Genomic DNA, 24909 nt, shown 5'->3' with positions numbered 1-24909 from the left:
GTCACAAGGACATCCCACAATCTCACAGGTCAGCCTTAAGAAGTATGATTTCAAATTATTAAAGCAGTAGAAGTCAGGATTCCAAAATCATGCTTTGACTGCACAAGGTTGCAGTTCTGTCATAATGACAATCCTGAGTGTCGTGTTCTTGTCCCAGCTGTTGGTAAAGTGACTGATGGTGTTTTCTGGGTCCCTAAAGTTGCTTGAAGAAAACTGAATGTCTCAGAATTTCAGAGGCCGTAGTGCTGGTTGAGCTTGGAGCCCGGTGAAGTGGTGACATCTGTGATAATGCAACTCCAGCACATATAAGGATCCTTCTAGTTTCTTTAGCAGGTTACTGTTGTCTGTACTGTAGCTGGCAGATCTGGCTCCCAGGTTTTATAGGCACGGACACAAAGGCTTAGAATTGGAAACCCAGTTCTCTGCTTCCTCCTCTGATTCAGGTGAGGAGACTTTGCTTTCTCTGGATAGGAAACACTGCCACACAGGAATTCTGAGCAACATTTATTTTAATTACTTGGCAAAACAGTCACTTTATCAAGGTGATATAAAACTTAAATAGCATGCTTCTGTGTTTCTACAGTAGCTTAAACAAAATTGTAAACATATGAAAGTGTCTATATGACTATGGAAGTCAGAGCAATCAAACTAGTGTTTCCATAATACACGTACACTTTTCTTGATAGTGCATTAAGAGGAATTTGTTTAAAATATTGTTATACAATTTTTCTTTGCTTTATACATCTGCTAGGACGACAAAAAGCTTAATTACTGATTTGTTAATGGTATCATCAATACTGAATTTTGTATTGTTTTTAGGGCTCCACGGTATAGAAAAACAAAGCCTTATTTTCTCCTTGGCATAATGGTATCATCTTGTTTCAGAATTGGTTTTGTACAGTTGTTCCACTGTGACATACTCAGTAAACTCATATCAACAGAATCTGATGGAACCTTCCCAGAGACATGAGGAGGAAACCCCACAGGGATGCAGATACAAGTTTATGGTGTCTCTAGTTTATGCAACACATAGCACACCAGGACTCAGATACAGATGATGAATTTAGTCAACCCAATTGAAAACAACACTCTGTGAATTACAAGTTGGAGGCCATCAGCTTGGCCAAAAGCAGTCATTGCAAATTTTTTCATTTCTTTTTGTTGTTGTTGCAAAATATCCATAAATGTTTAAAAACATTGTTGAGTTCTATTTTGTGGAACTGTGAAATCTATGATCTGCAGATCCACCAGGGCCCAGCTTTAAAGATACACAGGGAAGAACAGAGCAGAATCATTCAGAGGAACAAGGGCAGAAAGTCTTGACAGAGCCCATGGGAGAAAATCCTGACCCTTCAGAAAAGAAACATGCATATAGGGAGCCAAGCTTTCACCTCTTTGATAAAGGACTTCTTTCAGACTTCTTCAGTGTTAGTATAGAACTCAGACATTTGCTGCTTGAAGGAAAAAAGATTTCTGTAACAATTACGCATAACAAGTACAGCATAGTTACAGTGAAGTATCTGTCATCCATGCCCTAAACAAAACTCCAACAGTGTAACCAGCCACAGGAAGCTCTGCCAGTATGATACCAGTAGAACAGCCTAATTTAGCATTTGTTTTAATAATGTAAACCAAAAGAAAAGCAACATGGCCGCAGAAGCCTACTGAACAGGACAGCTCACCTCGATGTCTCACACAATGGGAGCCTGGCCTCTGCCAGCAGGAAACCTGCATCATTCCCCTGCGTTACGCTTGTAATGCGAGGTGGTTCTGCAGTATCTCCAAAGGCCCTGGGAAGTATCTGAAGTAATATCAATAGCCCTTCATCACTGAGGCATCACTTCTGACCGAGTCGAAAGATCTCGCCCTCCTGGACTTACTTTAATGTCAGTACCACATCTACGTGTGGCACGTAGTGGAACCCAGTCACATAGGACCTATGTGGAAATAAGAAAATTCCCTTTTCTGAAAGCAATTTTGGTTTTTAATGCAATTTGTTTCCAAGCAGCACCTGAAAATTGACAGTGCGATAATGAACGGACTCTGGGAAATAACAAAGAAAGGATCTCATTTGCAGCATCTCAGTGTCATCGGTATGCTCTGAGTATGAAGTCTCCTTGGTTCTGGAGTTTCCAAAGTTACTTCTATTCCTCCCCAAAAAAGAGCATTTTGCTTGGGTGTATCAGGCACTACAAATATGTATCAATATGTATCGATACTCCAGATTCCTGTGCAGGTTCCAAAACCAGTCCCTGCTGCTTGACTTGGCCTGCTTGGTGAATGCTAGCTTTCTTTCTGCATCTTAGTCCTTAATTTACTGAGCTCCTCTTCCAAGCTTTTGATATGTTCCTTAAGCGCAGCTTTGTCCTGCTGTGCTTTCTGATTAGCTTGGCACCTGGCTTCTTCAATCTTCCGTTCATACCACTTCTCCATCTGAGTGGAAACAGCCTCAAAGAAGTACTGCGTAATCTCCAGTGCCTGTGAGGTGTCTCTGAGCGTGGGGCCCAGTGTCTGGCCTACAGGCAGAGTGGAGTGCTGCTGCTCCTGGTTCTGGGGCACCCCTGTGTGGTGCAGAGCTTTGTGCCTCGACTGCCCACTTTTGCTGGATTTCTTTGTCTGAGTTCCTTTGTTGAGGAAGTAGCAGCTCTGTGGTTCCGTCTTTGCAGGTTCACTCAAGGGCTGCAAAGCAGCTTGAACCCGAACATGTCTTGATTTGGACCCCAAAAGTTCAGAGGAGGGCAGCTCCTGCTGGAACCTATGGAATGTGCTGGCACTAACGGCTTTGTCCTTTGGCCTGACATCTTGAGCAGGGACTGAAGACTGTACTGGTCCAGCAACAATTAACTGTTGCTCTGCACCTATAGAACAAAAATATATATTTAGAAAAGCTCTGAGCACTTTAGTATTCAAAAGTCCTTGTATTCTAAGGTGTCTGGTCTATGGTGCAATTTCCCATGCATCATACTATGCATACGCTGTAAAGGCTTGTATTAGTTCATCACATTATTCTATTGGCTGACCATGAAGATAAGAGAGACTTAGAGAGAGAGAGGCACTGCACAAACTACTGCAGATCAAAGGTCTTCACAAAAGGACACATGCAAAGAGCAGGCTAGGTTCCCATAGTCGTATGTGTCTGCTGATGTTTATCAATCCCATCCTTCTACAAAACTTGGAACCCTATGAATTTTGCCAAGACAACAACTTTTGATGCTGCTTACGCTAGTTCTACTGCAAGATCTCTACAGTCCTCTGCCTTTTTTGTCTAGTAGGGTATCAACATCCATGTCCGTGCTCTTTAAGTCATGTTTTGGGGGGTTTATACCACATATATTAAAGAAACTCTCCTTGGATTTGGAGACATGAGCTGGAACTGTGCTCTTCCTGTTTCTTTTTTCCTAAGGAGCTTCCCTGATCAGAGAAGTTGTTTGAACCAAGGTCTTGCAGGTCCTCAGGTGGTCATGATACCTGAATAGATCTAATGTTCTCAACTATGGTGTTTCTTTTCCAGTTCCATAATGAACTAATAATTAAAAAGTGGAAAAAGAGATTTATTCTGTAGCCCTATAATTTATATACTAACAAGGGAAGTGTGTATTTCAGTTTCACATCCTTGGACCCTACCATTACTGGATCCACATATCTGAAAAGCACTTAAATGCAATACACTTTATCCAGCCTACTGAAGAATCTGTGCATAATTCTGACTTGGAAGCTGGAGAAATTTCAGTAGATAAAGTTATTCAGAGCATAAAAGGTCTTGGTTTCAAACATAAAGTGGCAGCACTGAGAAGAGTCAGTGTAATATTAATCAAAATATTCTCAGTGGCTGTGCCTTCAAGTGTTGTCTGTTCCCAAAACACTGTGCATATAGATGGGAGAAAGCACACAGACAGAATTAATATCTATAGTATTAATCATAGAATGGCCTTGGTTGAAGAGGACCACAATGACCAGTTTCAATCCCCCTGCTATCTGCAGGGTCACCAACCACCAGACCAGGCTGCTCAGAGCCACATCCAGCCTGGCCTTGAATGCCTCCAGGGATGGGGCATCCACAACCTCCTTGGGCAACCTGTTCCAGTGCGTCACCACCCTGTGTGTGAAAAACTTCTTCCTAATATCTAACTTAAACCTCCCCTGTCTCAGTTTACAACCATTCCCCCTTGTCCTATCACTATCCACTCTCGCAAACAGTCATTCCCCCTCCTGTTTATACGCTCCCTTCCAGTACTGGAAGGCCACAATGAGGTCTCCCTGGATCCTTCTCCAAGCTAAACAAGCCCAGTTCCCTCAACCTTTCCTCACAGGAGAGGTGCTCCAGCCCTCTGTTCATCTTAGTGGCCCTGCTCTGGACCCACTCCAAGAGCTCCACGTCCTTCCTTTACGGGTGGCCCCAGGCCTGGATGCAGTATTCCAGCTGGGGCCTCACAAGAGCAAAGGAGAGGGGGAAAATCACCTCCCTTTTCCTGCTGCCATTCCTTTTTTAATGCAGCCCAGGATATAGTTAGATAATAAAAGGATCCCTCAGTTAAACAGTTCACCTGTGAATAACTATGATACCTAAGTACTTGACAAGGTTGTACCTGAGGTGCCATCTTGTTGAACGCAGAATTGCTGTGCAAAGCTCTGCTCTGGCACTGGGACTCTGCTTCTTCCCCCATCTTCCAAGAGACTGTTTGGGAGCGCCATGTAGGAGTGCTGGTGGGAGCCCTCAGCTGGCAGCAGGGGCTGGGTGGCTCTGCAGTCCTTGGCACTGTGGGGGTTGTTCTCAGTGTCCAGTGTCTCAGGCAGAGACTCACATGTGGACAGAGTTGATTTTGGTCTTGATGACCTGGAATCTCCAGAAAGCTTGAGTTCCAGATTCTGAATCTTCAGCATGCACCAAGTCTTCAGCTCATCAACCAAGGAAATCTGTGAGGAAGAGAAGACGCATTGGGTGATCCTGTGATTCACAGACTGCTAAGAATGTGCAGCAAGGACAAAGAGAACCTAGCCTGGTATCAGTGGCCTTAGACTCCCTGGGCAGCTTTGGGGAGTATTTAGAGGGCTGCAAATCAGAAAAGATGAGTAACTACATATTTGCTGATGAAAGGCACCTCTTTAGTCCAAGGTACTACCTTTCAGAGTTGCATTTAAAGTAGACCATTCATGTAAGTCCTCTGATCAAGACTGATCTGTTTAATCATAAAGGTGCCTTCTAAGTACAAGCACCATCATGTGCTCAGAACTGCCCTTTTTCTAAGAGGGAAATTCAAATTAGACACTTCAGGGACACAGCTTTATACCAACCTCTACTTTTCTGTTCATTTGGTGATGAGTCCAACACTAAATGATACATTACTAACAGCTGTTAAATTACAAAGGTGCTTAGTTAAGTGTCAACTGTGGAGGCATTTGCCAGTGATCCTTTTAGTAATGAGCAGGTCTTCTCCCCATTTTTCACATGGAACTGTGAGTTTAGGTCAGGTTTATGTCAGTTTATGTGCATGAAAATGTATTTAGTCCACATATCTAGAAAAAGCCAACTCAGTTTTTCAGTAGTTTCAGTTAGACTCAGCAGAACACGAGCAGGTGATACAACTAAATGGTCATTTTGATTCACATGATACATCACTCCTTTCTTGAATGGCTTAGACATTCACAGAAGCCAATTTAATACATCTCTTACTACAAAATAAAAACTAAAGTTTTTAAAATTTGCTAAGTACTTCTCTTTGGAGAAAAATGTTTTGTGAGTGTAAGACAAAGTAGCTTAATCAGTAGTTTATTATGAGGTTGTCAGAGCAGCCCACCTTATAACAGGTGTACAGAATCCTCTTACAAAAAGTCATGACCTTTTACTAGTACTAAGTGTATTGACTTCTTAATTCTTAGAAGAAACATGGTAGTGAGAAAACATTGTATGTGTGAGAAGATAAATACAATGTTCTCACCCTGTTTTAATGGTGAGATTGTGCAGAAGCTCCAGGGACAAGAGGATCTCTATTGGATACTGGATCTCTATTGGAACAGTTTCTCTTGTAACGTTGGTTAAACAAGCATATAAAAAGAACTTGGTTATTGGCAGCAATACACAGCTTAGAGATGGTGTACTGTTGCCAGTGTCAGGGGGAAGAACTGCAGCCTTCTAGTACATGGGGAGTAAAACAGATCAGGCTGAGAGATTTCCAGGACGCAACCAAATGAGAAGTAAAGGAAACAACATGCATCTAATGGCTTTGTTACTATTTGCTGATGTTCCTAAATACATCCTATTATTAAGTGAAAGCTGAAGAACAACTGTTAAAAAATTAGTTGTAGGAATTTCTACAAACATCCTTGGTAGAGATCCCACAAAATTCAATTACAGCGGTCAGACTGGGTTTCACTTTGCCCATTTCTATTGCAAAAGTTTTGTATGTTTGGTCTAAAAGATTCAGGTGTTAAACAGGAATAACCTGTTCCTTGAAGTTCCTTTGCCCGTTCCACCAGGTTTTACATAAATCATAAAATGGATGAGGTTGGAAGGGACCTCAAAGCCCTCCCAGTTCCAACCCCCCACTGTGGGCACTGCCATCCACCAGCTCAGCTGCCCAGGGCCCCATCCAACCTGGCCTTGAGTGGCTCCAGGGCCGGGGCACCACAGCTTCTCTAGGCAGACTGTACCAGTGCCTCACTGCCCTGAGTGAAGGATTCCTTCCTAACATCTAACCTAAATCTACCCTCTTTTAGTTTAAAGCCATTTCCCCTTGTCTTATCACTATCTGCCTGTGTAGATCTCCACTCTTCTCTCAGCCTGCTGGAACATAGCTCTCAAGCTGTTCATGACAACTAGCAGTGAGCAGCACCACAAGCCCTACCTGCCGCTTTTCTCCCTCTGTTTTTTCCAGCTCTGTGTGCTGCTGCAGGCGATGAAGGCACTCTGTTCTCTCTGCAGACAGCCGCTCAGCCATAAGCTTGTCTAAAACACGGAGCTGTGGGAAAAGCACAATGTAGCTGAGGCGATCACATTGAAAAACAAAACCTCCATCTGTGAGCCTTGGAAGTCAAAGCACATTCTGTCTGTCAGTCTTCATTTCTAGGAATGTTGCCAACTGCGAGCTTGCAGAAAGGTTCAATCACAGAATTATCTGATGAATAAAAATTACATTAAAAATAATTTCAAGGATCTTGAACATCAGCATAAGCAATTCAACAAAAGGGATTTCTACAATTATGAAACAACCAGGTGTAGGATAGTGTTTGGTCTTTTAAGTTTCCCTCTTAGAGCCTCAAGCAGTTTAGGATTATTGTCCAAAGAAGCACCTGAAGCCACTTACCCATTTAATGCTCTTTCTCAAGACCATGGCTTGCAATGTTAGAATGTCACAGTTCCCTGGTCTTGAGTATTACATTTCAGCCTCGTTTTTACAACAGAAAAAGCAATGAGCAAACCGAGACAATGAAAATATTGATTACGCTTAGGATATGTTTCTAATAATCATGTGGGTCATATTCTTACTTGATGTTGAGTTTTGCTTTCCATCTGGCCTAGCTTAATATTCATCTTATCTTGTACAGTCCCAAACTCAGCTTTTATCTCCTCCACGGTTGCCTCCAGCTGATTCTCCAGTTTATTTATCAGGGGCTCACAACGACATCCATTTATCGGTGCCTGAAAGGAATAAGAAGTTTACATGCTACATCCAGCTGTCCTCTCAGTGCACTTGGAACATTACCACAGCTTTCTGTAGTCAGCACTGGGCTGTTCCGTACCATGTACTGTACCTCATCCTCCTGATCATATCTTACAGCTCAGCAAACAGCACATTCAGTTGGAAAAATACAGACGAGAAGAGGATTGATCTCATCTGTACGAGCAAATCTCAGTGCTGGGGCAGCAAGCAGCAGTGAGGTCAGATCATATATCCTGTGGCACAGCGTGTCATATGAGAAGGTATCACCTCACAGACCTGTACCCTGCTCTAAGAGCTGTAATTCTGAACTGCATGGAGTCTGATTTCTGTCGATGCATGTCTGCAGTAGAACCTCCCTCTTTCCTTTGGCCCTACAGTGCCATTTCACAGAGCAGGGACTGTTCCCTGGTCAGAGGAAGGTGGGTGTGGTGTACTAGAGAGAGCTTCAGAAATGTACTTAAATTCTGTTTGCTATTCAGGGCCCAAGGGTATCAAAGACGATAGACAAGCAAAAAGAAGGGTAGAGAGAAGTGCTGTGTATTTCAGGAGATGCTGTTAGGGAATTAGCTGTACTATGCTAATCTCTGTAAATAGATCAGATTTGTGTACAAGTCCTATCTGTTCCCTTCTACTTTTCTACCTGCTCATTTTCTCACCATACAGGCAGGGACATCCTTGTCTTAGCATCAGAGAAGTCCTCCTTCCTTCCCAATACCTGCCATTAGGATAATCCCATAATACCCTTGCCTGGAAATTTCCTGTGTTACCCAAGGAGATGCTGAAAAACATGGCAAATAAAGCCTCTGAAACCTGACTTGAGTCATCTTCAAAATCTTCTGAACTTCTTAAGTATAGCAAGGGAAAACAATTAACTGTGAATGGATGTAAGAAGCAAATAAAATGAAGACTTCCCAGAGGTGCAAAAGGACAATGTTTGGAAAGCAACAACACAGAAGTCTGCAACATTTACAGGTTAATCTGCTGTCTGATTCTATGCTGCTTCTATGCTGGTAAATATTTGCAGAACAAAATACACTCAGTGGAGTAAAATAACCATCTCTAAACGTGAATAAACATACTTGAGCTGCTACTCCTGTCTGTGAACCAATTTTTGTATAGCTCCTGCTTCCAGTAATACTAGAATCTCCAAAGAATTGAAACAGAATGTATTGAGTGCACTCAAGCACTGAGTTTAAGTAGGAAACATCAGTGCACACACAGAACATTCATTTATTTTCACTGGAAAAGCTCTTTGTCTTTGCTGACAGAAATCTTAGTTTTTCAAAATGTACCATGGAAATTCCAGTGCCATTCCCAATCACTGTTTCACACATTGTCTCTAAAAACTTACTGAGCATTGGAACAGGCTGCCCAGGGTGCTGCTGGAGTTACCATCTCTGGAGGTGCTCAAAAACCATGTGGATGTGGCACTGAGGGACACAGTTAGTGGGCATGGTAGGGATGGGCTGAGGGTGGACTAGTGGATCTTAGAGGTGTTTTCCAACTTCAATGATTCTATGATCTATTCCTTAGCACACATGACATCAGCTTGTTGTTTACCACACCTCATGCTAAAATACATCTGACGCCTGAACAAGGAAAAGAAATCCACTACCATTATCTTATACCCTTGAAAGTGTAGTTGGAAGGAAAAGCATTTGCCATCTGATCCCCTAGCTGTGTCCACTGCAGGTGCTGCTCAGCACATCCCTATGAGAGCACAGCACACTCACCTGCATCACCTTCCCGTCCTTCCCCCGGTACAGCGTGTACAGCTGGTAGGCCCGCACCTCGTGGGGAGCAGGCGGAGAGGAGCAGTGATGTCTGCTTCTGCGTTTGGGCAAGTTCTGCTGGGGCCGAGGGAGCGTCTGCTGGTCAGCTGGGGAAATGGGGTCTGAGAGCGCAGAAGCCTGTATAAAACACACAACAGTTTCCTTAATTATTGGCCCCTTATAAGGTAAACCATTCCTGGAGGAAACTGGACAAACTTCTTGTGATAACTGCAGCAAAAATCTAATTACAGCACAAATCCATCCGCAGTGACTGCACAGTGGAGGTATTTGTCAGGACAACAGCCTGATTTATTACAAAGCCTCAATGTTAGCCTCAACAAGAGGATTTCCACCATAGAAACCAGTTTTGTCAGAAGGCTACCTCGGCTTCTGAGCACGGAAGGTCTGGTGCCCTGGCTCATGCCACACCAAAGGGACAGCTGCACTCAGCAATGATCCTTTCTCTCTCTGCTGCTTTAAATCTACTGATACCTTCTCTTTTGGCTTTTTCTTTTTGTTCTTCTTCCCCTTGGGATCTGGGGAGGTTGACCGAGGCTCATCCTTCAGCTCAGTCTTCCCTTGCACTGGCTGGTCGCTGCTCTGTGTGTCGTCAGCAGCTGAGACACTGCCCTGTGCAAAGAAAAGGCAGAAACAGGGAAAAGGTGAGTGTTCTTCCACTTGCCAACCTGCAGCATCTCACTGACAGCAAAGCACTGCAGACCTCCCCCAGACTCCTCAGGCTGTCCCCCACAGAGCTGCTGCTACTATGCACTAGTGGCAGAGCCAAAGAGATTTTGTCCCAGTGGGTTTTGTTCATGCTCCCTTTCTTCTGGAGGTGCAGTGGTAATGCCAGGCTGTACCTTGCTCTGCACCACTTCGTCCCGTGGTACTGACTGAGCTCGCCTTTCCTCCTTCAGCCTCTCCCTCTTCTTCCTCAGGCTTCTTCCACGGTTGAAACGCGAGACCTGGAAGCAGACAGAACCATAACTCAGAAATGTCATGCTTCTTCCTGACCAGAAGCTAAGAAATAAAGCAGACCTGCTGTCACTTCTACTAAAAGGCAACATATAAAGGAGAAAGCACTCCCAGATGCATGCTGATAGGCCAAGTAGTGCTTGGCATTTATGGCTGTGAAACACCACTCCTGAGCTCGGTGCATCAGGGCACATCGCTGTTCTGAGGCAGAGGATTACAGTATTTGACCTAGTGCTCCACTTCCAACCCTCAGCCCCACCTGTGTCAGGGCCAGAGCTTATTGCCAACAGAAGACACTTGCTACATACCTGCGAAGCTTTAGTGAGGAGGAGTGCAACCTCAGGGTTGTTGTGCTGTCTGGCCACCTCTAGTGGGGTCTGACCTGCCTGAGAGGAAAAAGGATAGTGTTGCACATCTAGGGGAGGATTTCTCCACTGGAGGTCAACACATGTGCTGTGCAAAAGTGATGTGATTTGCTGCTTCCATTCACTCAGACTTCATTCAACACGCAGGTATCTTCTACCAGCACCAGAGTTTTCATTAATACAAAATACCAAAGCAATTTCATGTCCTACTTACATTGTTGACAACTGATGTATCAGCCCCTGCCTCCAGCAACAGCTTTACCACCTTCCTGTGGTTCAGGGCCGCAGCCACGTGGAGCGCAGTGTCTCCTGCCTGTGAGTTACAAAGCAGAAAGTAGCATGTGGCAAACCTGTGGGTCTCAGCCTGCAGAACCCTCGGCTTCCCAAGGGATGCTGCAAGGTCAGCAGGCTGATGGAGCTTCAGTGAGGCCTGATCCGCAGAAGTGCAGAGCTGGGAGGAGGGGGCAGGAGGGTGCACTGCCCATGTGTTTCAGCCAAACCTGGAAACAGCTCAGCTGTACCCCAACAAGTACATACAGCACCTGAGGGCAGAGCAGGTCTTCCCTCTGCAGGACCGATCGGTCAGCCTGCAGGTGGTCGTGTATTGTGTTACTCAAAAATAATGGGATAATTAACAGCAGGGAAATGCTTGGGTTTCTCTTTGTGAGATTCCCCAAGAAAAACAGGCTTTGGAATACAGCCATGAGGCGATATGGGCCCAGCACTCACACAGTGCCTGGCCCTGTTTGTGTGTACTGAGGTGAAGACTGTAGCGATTGGGTTCAGGCAGCGGAGCCAGCAGCTGTCAGCTGCCTGTGCACACGATGCCCTCCTGCCCCCTCTGCCCTGCAACTTAGCTTCAAGGAATGGCTGACACATCCCTATCCCCTTCAGACCAGCAAAAAACCTTATTGCTCTCCTGGCATGTCCACTGTCCACCCATCAGGTATGCAGATACAGAATAACTTGAGGTGGTATGGAGGAATGGGGAAAGTGGCATCTCCCTGCACTAGGCTCACACCAGTTGTCTTCAGTGTGCAAGTTAAAAAAAAAATAATCACATACAATAAAATTACGTAGCAAATTTGACTCAATGAAGCCCATTTTGTTTGCTGTAACTATCTGGTCATCTACAAAACAAAAGTAAAGGTAGAAATTAGAATACATCTTCATGATCCTCAATTGTATGTGGAAAATTGTATGTGGAAGCACCACATCATCTACTTATTTACCACACTTAATACCACCCAAATAGTTTACGCTGTAGGTACAGTGATCAATTACCTCCCTACAAAACAACGATGGATGATTAATCCTAGGTTAGATGGATCATTACTTTGAATTTAAAACATATTTTTCCTCACTCTTCTGTATCTTTAATTCCTTTTACTGCAAAAGGCAGCAAAGTATTGTAAAGAAATATGCTCTTCTGTGGCAGCTGACCATCAGTGAGCAATGCAACGTGGTGTCCCTGTGATGGCTGTGATATCCTCACCTCTGGGGAGGAAGAAGAATATAGAGGAATTTGAGCCAGCAGTGTGCCTGGGTTGAGCCAGCAGTGTGCCCAGGTGGCTAAGAAGGTCAATGGCATCCTGGCTTGTATCAGGAATGGTGTGGTGGGAGAACTAGGGAAGTAATCCTGCCCCTGTACTCAGCACTGGTGAGGCCTCACCTGGAGTAGTGTGTTCAGTTTTGGGCACCTCAGTACAGAAAGGACACTGAAGTGCTGGAGCAGATCCAAAAAAGAGCAGCAAGGCTTGCGAGGGGCATGAAGGATACGCCCTACGAGGAGAGACTGAAGGAACTGGGGCTGGGCAAAAGGAGGCTGAGGGGAGACGTTACTGCTCTTTTCCAATATCTGAAAGGTGCTTACAATGAGAGTGGGGTTGGTCTCTTCTCACTGGTGACAGCATGAGGGGAAATGGCCTCAAGAATATCAGGAAAAACTTCTTTACAGAAAGGGTTGTTAAGCACTGAAACAGGCTCCTCTTGAAGGTTGTTGACTCGTGTTTAAAACCATTTGGATGTGGTGCTCAGGAACATGATTTAGCGGAGGGTTGTTAGGGTAGTATGGTTAGGTTATGGTTGGACTCAATGATCTTTAAGGTCTTTTCCAACCTGAGCAATTCTATAGCCCCAGGACATGGCTAAGCCCCCCGCCCATCTTGTTCTGCACGGAGCTGATAAGGATTCAAGACTGCCATCTCCTTACTCCATGTTGCCCTATGTCCCCTCATCCTTTTCTGCACCAACACACCTTTGCAGAAACTCGTAAATAGGAAATGCTTGTATGAAAAGATGCAAATGTGATGGCAAAATAATAAACCATTGTTTTTAAGCTACTGTTGGAAGCTCAGGCATGGGGTAGCAAAGTGAAATGCACGCAGTGATGTGCAACTACTGGGCAGGAATCCCTCTTTCCAAAAAGGAGCCATATGCAAAGGAAACAGTGTGGCAATGAAATTCATGCACTGACCTGGTTCTTTTCATGGACAGAACAGAAAGCACTGAGCAGCACCCTAACGATGGGCAAGTGATTGTAACGAGCAGCCACATGCAGACAGGTATCTCCTGCCTGGAAACAGAAACAAAGCACTAAGCATGTCACTGCAGAACGAAAGCTTGTGCTTATCACGGTGCTCAGGGAAGAAATAAACCCAATAAATCAAAAAGAAGCAAACACCTCACATCTCCACTGAGCAGCAGTGCTGTCTTCTCTTCAGCACAAAGGACAAAGGTGGGAAGGTTTAATAATAGCTGGGAAACAGAAGATGTGGGCACCAATCCTTTATCTATCTGATGAGAAATGCTGGAATTATAAAGCCCTGCACTCACATTGTTACACCAGATCTGCTCTCCTGCACCCCAAACCAGTGTGATTTGGAAACCCCACCCAGTGTCACACACAATGAAGAATGTGGGTAGGGGGTCTGAGCTGAGCCTCAGAGGGCTCCCACAGCTGGGAGCAGAGAGAGTCCCATGCACTCCTCTGCCACCATGCTGCTATTCAGTGGGGGACATAATAGCCTGGCTTCCACCTAGAGGTCTGCATTCCTTCACTGTGTCAAATCTCTTACAAAATAGGGGGAAAGCTCTCTGAAACCAGACTTACATTGTTCTTGAGATCTGCTCGAGAACCTCCGAGAAGTAAGACACGAGTGCTCTGGGAATGGCTGTTCTGGCAGGCCAGGTGCAGAGGTGTGTTACCTGCCTTGGAGAAACACAGGGAAATATAAAAGCCATGTTCAGAAACTGGACAGGAATCTTCAAACCTTGGCAGTACCTCACAAGAACATCCCCCTGGTGGGCAACTCATTCTCAGCCAAAGCTGTGAGCTGAACGAATCTGGAAAATGAAAAATGCCCTTCATCCTGGAAATGATTTATCTGGGACACAGTAAAATCAGAAAATGGACAGCGTAACATTGCACTGCTCGAGTCTGTCTGCCAAAAGCAAAGAATCTAGAAACTTTTGGTTAATTAGGATCAAAGAGCAGTGTAATGCACTTAAAGAAATAAATTTCCCATGCCTTGGTACTCCTCAAGGCAGCCTTGCTTCCTTTCCCTCCAGAATGCTTTCCTTCTTCAGTTATCTCTGTCCATGCCTACATTCTCAACCTGCTACAAATGCCTAAAACTCAAAAGGTTACAGAGAGAAGCAAACATGCGGTTTTTTTACTGAGAAAAACCAAAACATGAGCTTGCCTTGTGTATTGCTTTTCTAACCCTGGCAAGGTTCTTACTGCACTTGGCTTCTGCTGGCCTGAAAATGTTTGGGGTTTCTTGTCTATAGGGAGCCAGAAATGCAATCAGACCACGTAGGAAGGTTCTGCTTACTCACAAGACTGCCTCTTCACCTGCACTATGTCTTTTAATCTGTCCCCTGTGCTTTCAAGACACTGATCAAAGCTACAGGGTTTGAATTACAAAAGGTCAACTCTGAGCACAGTGTGTATGAGTGCGTATGTAAAAGAGTTCCCCAGACAGTCCCAGGAGAAATTAACCGGGAGTTACAGAAAACACACAGTGAAATTCTGTGCGTTGCTGCTTAGCAGGGCCTGGTAAACCCAGAAGCCCACTTCTGACTGTCCCACCACTAAGGTGGTGAGAGGCATTCAGTCGCAGCCCCCAAGATAAGCCAAGGGACCACAGGGTGCTCCTGCACATGGCGCTTCGTCCTGGCTGCCAGAAAAGCCACCAGAAGGCGATGCCCTGTCATCATGGGCACTAGAAATTGAGAGACCAGAGAAGCCATTTTGGGATTAAGCAGAATTAAGTTCTTCATTTGTCTTGAAAGCCAAGGAGTGAAAGTGAGTGCATGTGTGCACACACAAATCCCTCATTTTTTAGTAGCTCCTAAATGGATCCTGTCCATTAAAAAGCACTCAAGTGATCAAATGCAAAGGGAGAGGTTTATGTAGGTATGACATCAAAGAGCAGCACAGGAAGGCCTCACACAGTGATAAAGGCTGCCAGCAATATCTCAGATGCTTGCACTGCTGAGCTATTCTGTACACATGGTTTTCAGGAGAGGTTCTCCAAGCAGATGACTTATGCTGTGTTATAAACTACATTTCCTAATATCCTGAGGCATTCAAGCATGCAGGATTACAAGACTTGCCTCTTAAGCCCACATCTTTGTACATAAATATACACAGAGACAAGCACACCTAGGGGTAGGAGAGTAATGGGTCAGTAGCCTATAAAGTCAGGTACTATCATGTGTTACGTGTAAACATGGGAAGCTGTCTAAATTACCTTTGATACAAAGTTAGATGGACATCACAGGAAAAAATAATTACAGAAAGTTAAAATTAGAAACTGGACTAATGTAAAAGAAGGAACACACATAAAGATGATGTAAGTACAAACCACAACAGCCAAAGCTGTACAAAAATATACTTACATGCTGCACAAATACACAAGCGCACACAGAAACACAAAGAACTGTGTTGATCTTAAGACTTTCACCACCTGTCTCACTTCTCTCCTTTCTTCCCTAACACTTCCAGTTGTCATTTTAGTGTGTATTTAGTGAAATACTCTCACTTGCTTGTGGAATGCTCAGAGATCCCACTGACACCCCAAAGCCCTCTTGCCTATAGCAACAGACATGGTGCCACCCATGCAACCTAACCCAGCAGTATGAGCCCTAACTCAGCTCCTACCATTGGCTGCTACTGCAATTTCCTAAATTATTTACTTTTATTTACTTTTGAACTAGTGAGCTGAAGACAAGTCTCCCAAAAACATTAGTGAGGAACTAAAATGCCCTGCCTAAAATGCCTTTTGTTATTCCTTCCTCTAAAGTGTTCTCAAGATACTATAAATACCAAAAGAAAGATAATCCAAGTTCAGCATGAGCTTTTGCTGAGAGTCTAAGCTAATGTATTAGGAAGAACTCTCTAGGAAAAGATACATTACTTTTTTCCTCTCTGGCTTATATTCATTTGACTGTTTAATTTCTGAAAAAATTCCAAATACTGCATTTCAACTAATGCAATTCATATTCATTTTAAATCACACCACTCACAGTGAATGCACCTTAAATTAAAGCACCATGGAGACCTCCACAGCAATGTTCCTCAGCTATAATTGATGTGCTCGAAGATCCATTGAGTTCTTCTCCTCCAGTGACTGCAGAGGAACCATGCAAGCACAATAAATGCAAAAGAAGGAAAAAAATCCCAATGGGAGCTGGTCTCCCACCTACTGAGATATTCCATGACCAGAAATCTCCAGTGATGAGATTCAACCATCTTAGAGCAGATATGAGAGCACCTTCTACACGTGTCTCACCTTGTTCTTGGCAAGGACATTAGCTCCTGCCTTGACGAGTACTTTGGCAGATTGGCTGAACCCATGCCAACAAGCTTCATGAAGAGCAGTATTCCCATCCTGAGAAGCACACACACAAGAGAAGAAGTTTAGTGCACTGAGTCCACACACCAAATAACACTTCATTAAGTCTGCAACAGCTGCATGTGCCACTGGCCCCTTAAGAAATAAAGTTTTTTTCCTTTCCTAAAGCTGATTTACTACTTTATTATTAGCAGAAGCAAATATGAAACAGATTAAAAATAACATTCACAGACATCATGGGTACTTTTTCCTTCCTAATCTGTCTTCAACCTCTTTCTGTTACTTCCCACTTGTCCCAGCAAGCCAAGAATAGCACTGAAGCTTTGCCTGGGAACGTGGAATTAATGACATTTATTTACAAACCAAATTTATAGCCTGAGACTCTCAGCGTCTGAGATAATCACAGGAAACTGTGCAATGTTTTGGGTAGGGCACAGCATGGTCATAATTCCCCCATTAATGAGCAGATAACAAATTCTTACATCAAAAATGATCACGTTGATTTCAAAAATAACTAAATCAGTACCTAATATTAAAAGAATTGTATAAGAATTGTATGGATTTTTTCTTATTTTAGTGCAATTGTCTGAATCGCTTTCAAAGCATCAGATACTTATAAAGGAGCATAAACTATAAATTCCTCTATGAGACTTTAATACTACTGGTTAGCAACACTGCCATCTTCCAGTGCACTGCTTTGCCTGTTACCTTGTCTTGCCTGTCCAAAGCACACCCTTCTTGAATGAGAGATGCTATGACATCGGTGTTCCCTACAACAGCAGCCCGGTGCAATGCCGTCTGATCCCCCTGCAAAAAGAAGCAGATTTTCAATCCCTAACATTGCCACCTGATTTTAACTTAATGCAAACACGTTCAACACACATACACACAAGCTGCACCATCAACACATATGCTGTTTAAATCCAAGCTGCCTTTGAAAACGGTCCCCATAAACCTATCGTTAGTTTCCAAGATTAATGAAGTTACTGTAAGTATCAGAGAGCTACAAAGCAACTGTTTTAGGAAGTTTACAACTCATCACAATCCTATATACTGCACTGAAGTCTTCTAAAAATGTGTCAGTACTAGAAGGCTATGAATCTAACACATTTGGCACTATACATCTACTAACCAACTGTATCTGCGTGGAACTAAAGGGAATTACAGGCTGCTATAATTGGTCACATTGATCCCACACTACTTGCACTAACAAAATAAAGCGCTTCCCATTTGGCTCTGACTGCTCCATCAACCCTGCTAAGGATAAGAAGCATGAGATGAAGTAGGAGTCCTCAGCACCTCTAATGCAGTTACCAATTAGTGCTAAGAGCAGAGGTAATTTTGTGATGAGGACCACAAATGCGAGACCAACTTGTTCCATGCAAGCACGTAAGGTCCATATGACTTTCTTTTCCCACTTACTTGCCACATAGCAATGGTAAGCAAGTTTCCTTCATCAGTTCATTTCCTTTATTGCTAAGTTTCCAAAAGAGATAATGCTGATGCAGTTATCTCATCTGACTGTCCATTTGTCTCCCTCTAACAACTATTGAACTTATTGCTGAACTACACAGTCCAGGATTAATTCTCAGCAAGCCTTCCAGAAATGGGAGACTCAATCAGGGAAGATTCAGAGGTTCCTGCACCACTGGAGGTGCTGCTCTACCAGGACGTGGCTCCTCACATACCAGACACTACCTCTCACCCTGCCTTGCAACAGGACCATCTAAGTACTGTTACATGCATGTTGTGAAATAGTGAGAAAAGAGGGGAGGGTTTCTGCAGTGCTGTAAGACACCAACTGACGGGAAACCAACCTGCAGTGTCTCCATTGCTCTCACAATAGTTGTTGTTTGAAACTGCTTTAAACTCACAATGCAGAAGCACAGCCCTTGAGTCTGGGCAAAAAAAAACAGCTTCAGAGCTGCATATGGCCTTTTTGGGAAAGAATGTACAACAGAAGGGGTGCCCACCCTGCATCTGCTTACCCAATGTCCATCAAAATATATGAAGAGCAGAGATACGCAATATATCCTGCAGAAAAAAAAAGAAAGTTTGCAGGTAGCTTGTCCTAAATAGATACAAAATTTCTCTGCTACAGATCTTTATCACATAATTCTGGGTTATATTAAAAACTAGACAGATTTCCTTATTTTCTGTCCCGCAGTGTTTAAATAATTGGATAATTTCAATCATTTGTTCTCAAAGGCAATTAGTACTGATTTAAAAAGTGCTCTCGGTGTCACTTATGTTAATGACACCAAAATAGTTATTACTCCATAAGGGCAAGACAAGAACTGACAGCCCTTATACTGACATCCCTTTCATTACCCTCTGTAATGCTAACTTTTACCATCAATAAATCATTACATTGACTTATTTAACAAAGTTGATTTAAAAAAAAATGCATTGAGGGTGGGATGTGCTTTTTGTTGTTTGCTCATTTTAATTTGCTACCTGATTTTCATCCTTAGAGGTCACGTATTCTTTTGTTCCTGTCCCTACTAAGGACAGTAATGTATTTTAAGAGAATTTAAACAAACAAAAGAACAGTCCCAACAACTGGGACTTTTTGAAGAAGGACGACAGAACTGAAAGCACTGCAAGTTCACTGAACTTGTATATTTACTTAAAGATAACCAAAACCTTATGGAAAACCTCCAAAATAAACTATCTCGTGTGCAGTGTCAGCTTCCAGAAACTATTCCTGCATAGGAATCTGTTCTCAAACAAGCCAGAGAAGAACTTAACATCCCTAATTAGAACCGTGGGGAGTTCAAAGGTCATTTCATTCACTTACTACAAACTGGTAAGTAATCCATCAGTCTGTCCCACTCACCTAGCACTGCAGCATCAGCAAAGCTACAGAACGCATTATAGGGAGTAAAAGAAGATCATGGAATCACAGAACAGCCTGGGTTGGAAGGGACCTTAAAGCCCACCCAGTTCCAACCCTCTGCTGTGGGCAGTGCCGCCCTCCACAAGCTCAGGTTGCCCAGGGCCCATCCAACCTGGCTCCCAATGCTTGCAGAGATGGGGCATACAGCTTTTCTGGGCAGCTGTGCCAGTGCCTCACCTCTCTCTGAGTGAAGAATTTTCTCCTAATATTTAACCTAAATCTCTCTTATTTTACTTTAAAACCATTCTCCCTTCTCCTATCATTGTCAGACTGTGTAAGAAGCTGGTCTCCATCTTGTATAAGCTCCCATAAGTACGGAAGGCTGAGTGAGATCTCCCCAGAGATGACATCTGCCATTCTGACAGAGGAAGCTTTGACTTTTCACTTCTTTGAAGCCTGGAAAATTGATCACAGAGATCAGACTGGGAGCACAAATGGATTGCCTTGGATTTAGCACGTGCCACTTTCAATCAAGACGGCTCTCGTCATTCACCCAGCCCCACAACAGTTATCACAGTGGGGTGGCACTAGGAGCCATCCATAGGTTTTGCCCTATGCTGCATTCTGGTCCCCGGGTCTGTAAATACCTCATTCCCACATGAGGGAGTGTCAGAGGACATCTCAGGTCCTGCCTGTCCTAGGAGAGATGGTGAAATTCAGGAAGATCCCTGAAGTCGCCACAACCTTAGCCACTAGGGCAGGGTTCTCTGAACCATTCCCTCACACCTCAGCATATATACACATTGACTGCATGCCAGGGAAGCTGAACCAATAGATCATAATTCCTTCTGTGTCATGAGCTATTGAGCAGCCCAGGCATAAGTCACATAATGCGGGAATAAAGTGATACCGAGTGCATCACTCTATTTTTAACCTATCTTTCCTCCCCATTAGTAGAGGAGCAAACCATTGCCTGGCCTTTTATGGATCCAGATGTAAAAGAGCTATATTTCTTTCCGAGTCCATACGTTCAGGCAGTGCAATCACTGACTCATGTATCTTTTTTATGAAATTGCTAAAATAACTGTCTCTGAAAGTGTTCATCAGAATTCCACCTTTAGCAAGGCATTAAGGGACTGGTCTAGACAGCCAAAGGAAAAAATTATCACCTGAAAGTGTACATTAGCTCCCAGGCTATTATGTTGGGCACAGTTTATGGTTCTATTTGCAAGTGATTTACACCTTAGGAACAGGCTGCAAACCAGGAACAATGAGGAGCGATAACTCCAGTGTTACACAGATGTGACCTTGACAGAAACAAAAGAATCAGCCTTGCTTAAATGCAGACACAGGCTGGAAGCCAAAAGGACATTGAGGTGCTTCTGTGAGATGTGGATGTGGTGGATATAAAGTATCTAACATAGATGTAGAGATGTAAGGCACCAGTGTCTCTCAAATCCTTTGCCTTATCTGCTGCCTAGTCCTGAAAGCAATGAAAACTTGGGCATTGCAGCTTGCACAGCACCACAAGGCATCAGAGCTGGGATGGAGCCCAAGAGGCCTTTGTGAACCTCATGCTGTGCCCTGCTCAGCCCACCTGAAAGTGTTCCCCCTTCAACTCTCAGCACGCTTGCTGGAACCAGTGCCAGTGGTTATGGGACTCACCCAGCTTGTCTTGCCATGAGAGCATTTATGTGTCAAAGTCACTCCACCATCAGGAAAAACATCTGTATTCAGTGGGCTAGAGAGAGGGAGATGCTGGCGGGAGACCAGGAACATGAGTTTGCATTCCTTGGGCAAAGAATGAGGGACTGTACATCTGGAGTTCTTCATATACAACAGAGCTATTGCATAGAAGGGCCTGAGGACATTTCCAAAGTATGAAACTGTGTTCTTGACTGAGAGCTTGAATGACTGCTTTCAGCAGAGGGCTGCAGGTTGTGAATCCTGAAGAAAGGTACATATCTACACATTGACCTTTTCCATGGATTTTGTCATTATCATTTCCTTTAGCACTTTAGTGTTGGCAAGGCCAGCTGGTGTTTAGGATAGCCTTCCAGGCTCCTAAACTTTCCTAATTTGATGACTAACTTCAAGCAGTGGATGCAACCACCGGCACCAGACACACAGGAACAGTTGTCTGTATCATATCTGAAGTTCACTCCATGGGAAAGAAAATAAAGCAAGCAACTTATAAAAGACTTTCAAGTAGTTATTAGTAATTCTTCCAGCTCTCTTGCCTCTGTCACACACACAGTAGAGGAAGAGCAAAGAGGTATTGGAGTCATTATTATAGACTCTAATCCCTCAATTCAATAAGATCTACTTTACAGTAATTTGCAATATGTTTTACTTTACCCTTTTTCTGATTAAAAAAAAGTATTATAACCACATCTTGTATTCCTACACATTCCTTTTCTCCAGAGCATCCTCCAGTCCCTGGACTCCTTTAAAACTGCCTCCCTGTCTTTTCACGTTATCAGAAATCATCAAACTATTTTGCTACAGAAGTGCACCAGAATCAAGAGAAAAAACTCATGCGTTCAATCTCTGATGCAAAAAGCTGGACGGCATTTGCAAAAGTGTTAAACTTTGAAATTATATCATTACATTTACAGTTGAAAGCTTAAAACATTTGAAAGTGAAAACATAACCAAGGGCAAAATAGTCTGAGGAACAGAAAGCATATTTGAATATTCTGATGTAGTTGGATACAAAGGCAACTAAATACACCCTAGTGTTTCCCAGTGCCAGCGTCCCCTCCTTTGCTGAAGAAAAACAGTCATCACAAATACACAGCAGAAAGAATTGCACTCTGGATGACAAATGATGATGCACGACCAGCACAACTGATCAAGGCATGAAGAAAATAAACATGAATGAAAGAAACTGAAGCTTAAATGACGCTGAATGAGACTCCAATGGGAGTACAGGAATAAGCCACTTCATATATTTACGTTCACCTAGAAATCATTTTGAACCCTGGATTATTTCATTTGAAATTATTTTTCTGCTTCTTAAACTGGAGCTTCCAGAAGAGAAACTCGAGGGCCTCTTTCAAAGGTAACCTTTTTTCTCCAGTTAAACTTTCAGAGAGTGCACACAGGGCAGGAAACTACGCAGAGCACCCAGCGCAAAGCTCGCCATGCAATCATGCACCTCCAAGAGCTGCCATGCCAGGCTGCCAGTCCAAGATTTTGCAGCATGCAGCCACGGAGAAGTGAAGCTCAAGGCGGGATTGATGCACAAGTTTCTAACCTCCTTCTCTCTCTCTGATCTTCTAGGTTCCTTTCTAGCCTTTCTCTTCTGGTTTTTCTTATCTTTCTCGTCCTTGATTTCCTTCACATGGACAACTTTCTCCTTGACTATTTCTGAGGTGTGAGCTGTATGAATACTCATTGACCAGTCAGAGATTGCATTGGGATCCCAGTAAGAACTTTCAGTATTGGCAGGGAGAAGGAAAGAATTAGCTCCCGGGGTTGCGTACTCTACAGAGCTGGACTCCGCCGGATTAAATTCATAATAATCCCACTCCAGGCCACTGGAGGTCATTCTTCAACTAATTCTCACGGCTCTTGCTGTGCTTTAAAGAATGTATCTGTAGAACACGAAGTTAGTGTTTGAATCTCTCCATAACATTCATCAATTTTAAAGCTTCTGCTTGTCATGTAGCAGATGAAAATTTAGTACTGGATTTATTAGCTACAGTCAACTCCAAAATAAAATATTTGGTGATTTCTTGGTATTAAGAGGAAACACGCATCATATTTTCAGAACTTAAAGAACTTTCTTTCTGTTACCATAATTCTACAGACAGCAGTCAAATAAATAATTTAATTTTCTGTGAAATATGATCCCCTCACCCTCATGAACATTTTCACCTCTGAACCTAAATATGTATTCCTGGAATGAAATGTAATCATGTTAATCAACATTTGATGCTAAAATGCCTTCAATGCCAAATAAGCAAACAGTAAAAGTGATTGGAGGCATAATTGATAGATGGCAATTTAAAAAGAATATCATCACTTCTGTATGGCTTAAATAAAGTGTAAAAATGAACTATACAAGGAGAAAAAAAGAACCTTCTTTGAAGACCTATGTAAAAGGAAAGCAGAAACAATTAAGTTAATACCTTTCACAAGCAAAAATGCTCACTTCCTCCTCCTTCAAGACAAGTTGAAACCCACCTTCAAGACAAAGCAACTACCTAAGCTCTCCTTGGTTTCAAACTGGATGACTGGTACTAAATACCGAGCCAAAAACCAAACTACCCTTTTAGGAAACAACTTCAAGCACGCACCTATTCTATTCAGAACAGTCACCAAATTAAGGAGCCAGATCCAATTGCTGTGAACAAAGCCCCTGAGAAGACTTTGGTAGGCAAGTGAAATACGGTCTTCTAGGAGCTGAATGTTTCTGCATGGGAAGGCTCTTCACTAAAATGAAATGGTGCTAACCACTGATTTACTATTTTCCTTTATGGCTAATGAATCAGATGAATAGCCTAGAATTTATGACTAGAGGATTGATAATAAATAAATAAATAGGAAAACAGACTTACTCAAAAAGCAGTTTTCATTGAAACCCAATCTGAGCAAATCAGTGGAAGCTCTTGCAGTACTAGAGCAGCAACCTGTGTTTCTCAGGAACACTGACGGTATTTGTAAGGTACCTGCAATTTTTTCTTAAACACCTGATGAATCATTTTTACTGAGAGATGTCTAAAAACAGAATACATTTGAGCAAACAAACACTCCCATTACACTTGCAAATCCTCTCCGTTTCACAGACAGGTATAGTGGAAGCACAAAGAAAGCAGGAAACAAAGTTTCTTCCTAGAATTAAAAATACCCCAGAACAAGGTTGGATGTAAAGCTGTACCCTTGCCAGACACAGACTGCTCCCATCTCACGGGGAAGCAGCTACTCAGGTGGAGAAGGAAATCAGTTTTCCAGTTTCTACAGACATTTGAGGACTTCTGTATGCAAATAAATACCTAAATGGATTTTCAAAAGGCACCTAGACATTTTCTGTGTCTTTTTAATCATACAGGTGCCTCTACTAGCCACGCTTGGATTTCTAAGTCCCTTGAAAAATCTACACCTTCTTTACTACAGAGAGAAATAAAACAAATCTTCCTCAAATTTGTATCAGTCTACATCAGAAGTTAGCAACAAATCTAGAAGAAATCACAATTATTAAACTACATTTTCATTCATCAGAATAAGGCAACTAAAACCTTGTTACCCATCCCTCCAAAAAGCCTTAAAGTCTGGAACAAAATTAGATCCATTTCTATGGAAAACCATCAAGTTCCAATAAATTACATATTTTACTGAATGAAAACAAACTACCATTTGCTAAACTCAAAGCTGGTTGCATTGTGCTGATGCTTTACCACACAACAGCCTGACAGATGTGACCGTCCCCCATCAA

General features: G+C 43.1%; 1 protein-coding gene across 8 annotated transcripts in view; it reads right to left on the bottom strand.

Moving 5' to 3' along the window:
* Window positions 1-39: 39 nt before the first annotated feature.
* Window positions 40-24909, bottom strand: part of ANKRD6 (ankyrin repeat domain 6) — a 112081-nt gene continuing 87211 nt past the window's right edge. For 5 of the 8 annotated variants that reach the window (XM_048937792.1, XM_048937795.1, XM_048937793.1 and 2 more), the window contains 13 exons: window positions 17340-17438; window positions 16569-16667; window positions 13883-13981; window positions 13247-13345; window positions 10985-11083; window positions 10714-10791; window positions 10291-10395; window positions 9923-10060; window positions 9392-9568; window positions 7484-7636; window positions 6843-6956; window positions 4587-4914; window positions 40-2858 (listed from right to left, as the gene is read on the bottom strand). In XM_048937792.1, the coding sequence (XP_048793749.1) occupies window positions 2284-2858; window positions 4587-4914; window positions 6843-6956; window positions 7484-7636; window positions 9392-9568; window positions 9923-10060; window positions 10291-10395; window positions 10714-10791; window positions 10985-11083; window positions 13247-13345; window positions 13883-13981; window positions 16569-16667; window positions 17340-17438 (2163 nt within the window). In that variant the 3' untranslated portion in view covers window positions 40-2283. Of the gene's footprint in view, window positions 2859-4586; window positions 4915-6842; window positions 6957-7483; window positions 7637-9391; window positions 9569-9922; window positions 10061-10290; window positions 10396-10713; window positions 10792-10984; window positions 11084-13246; window positions 13346-13882; window positions 13982-16568; window positions 16668-17339; window positions 17439-18619; window positions 18666-22728; window positions 23069-24909 lie in introns of all 8 variants that reach the window. The other 3 variants (XM_048937791.1, XM_048937799.1, XM_048937798.1) reach the window with 3 other exon arrangements.

This window comes from Lagopus muta, chromosome 2 (assembly GCF_023343835.1).
Source record: "Lagopus muta isolate bLagMut1 chromosome 2, bLagMut1 primary, whole genome shotgun sequence".
In the NCBI taxonomy this organism is placed as follows: domain Eukaryota; kingdom Metazoa; phylum Chordata; class Aves; order Galliformes; family Phasianidae; genus Lagopus; species Lagopus muta.
This window is presented reverse-complemented; position numbering and strand designations above follow the sequence as displayed.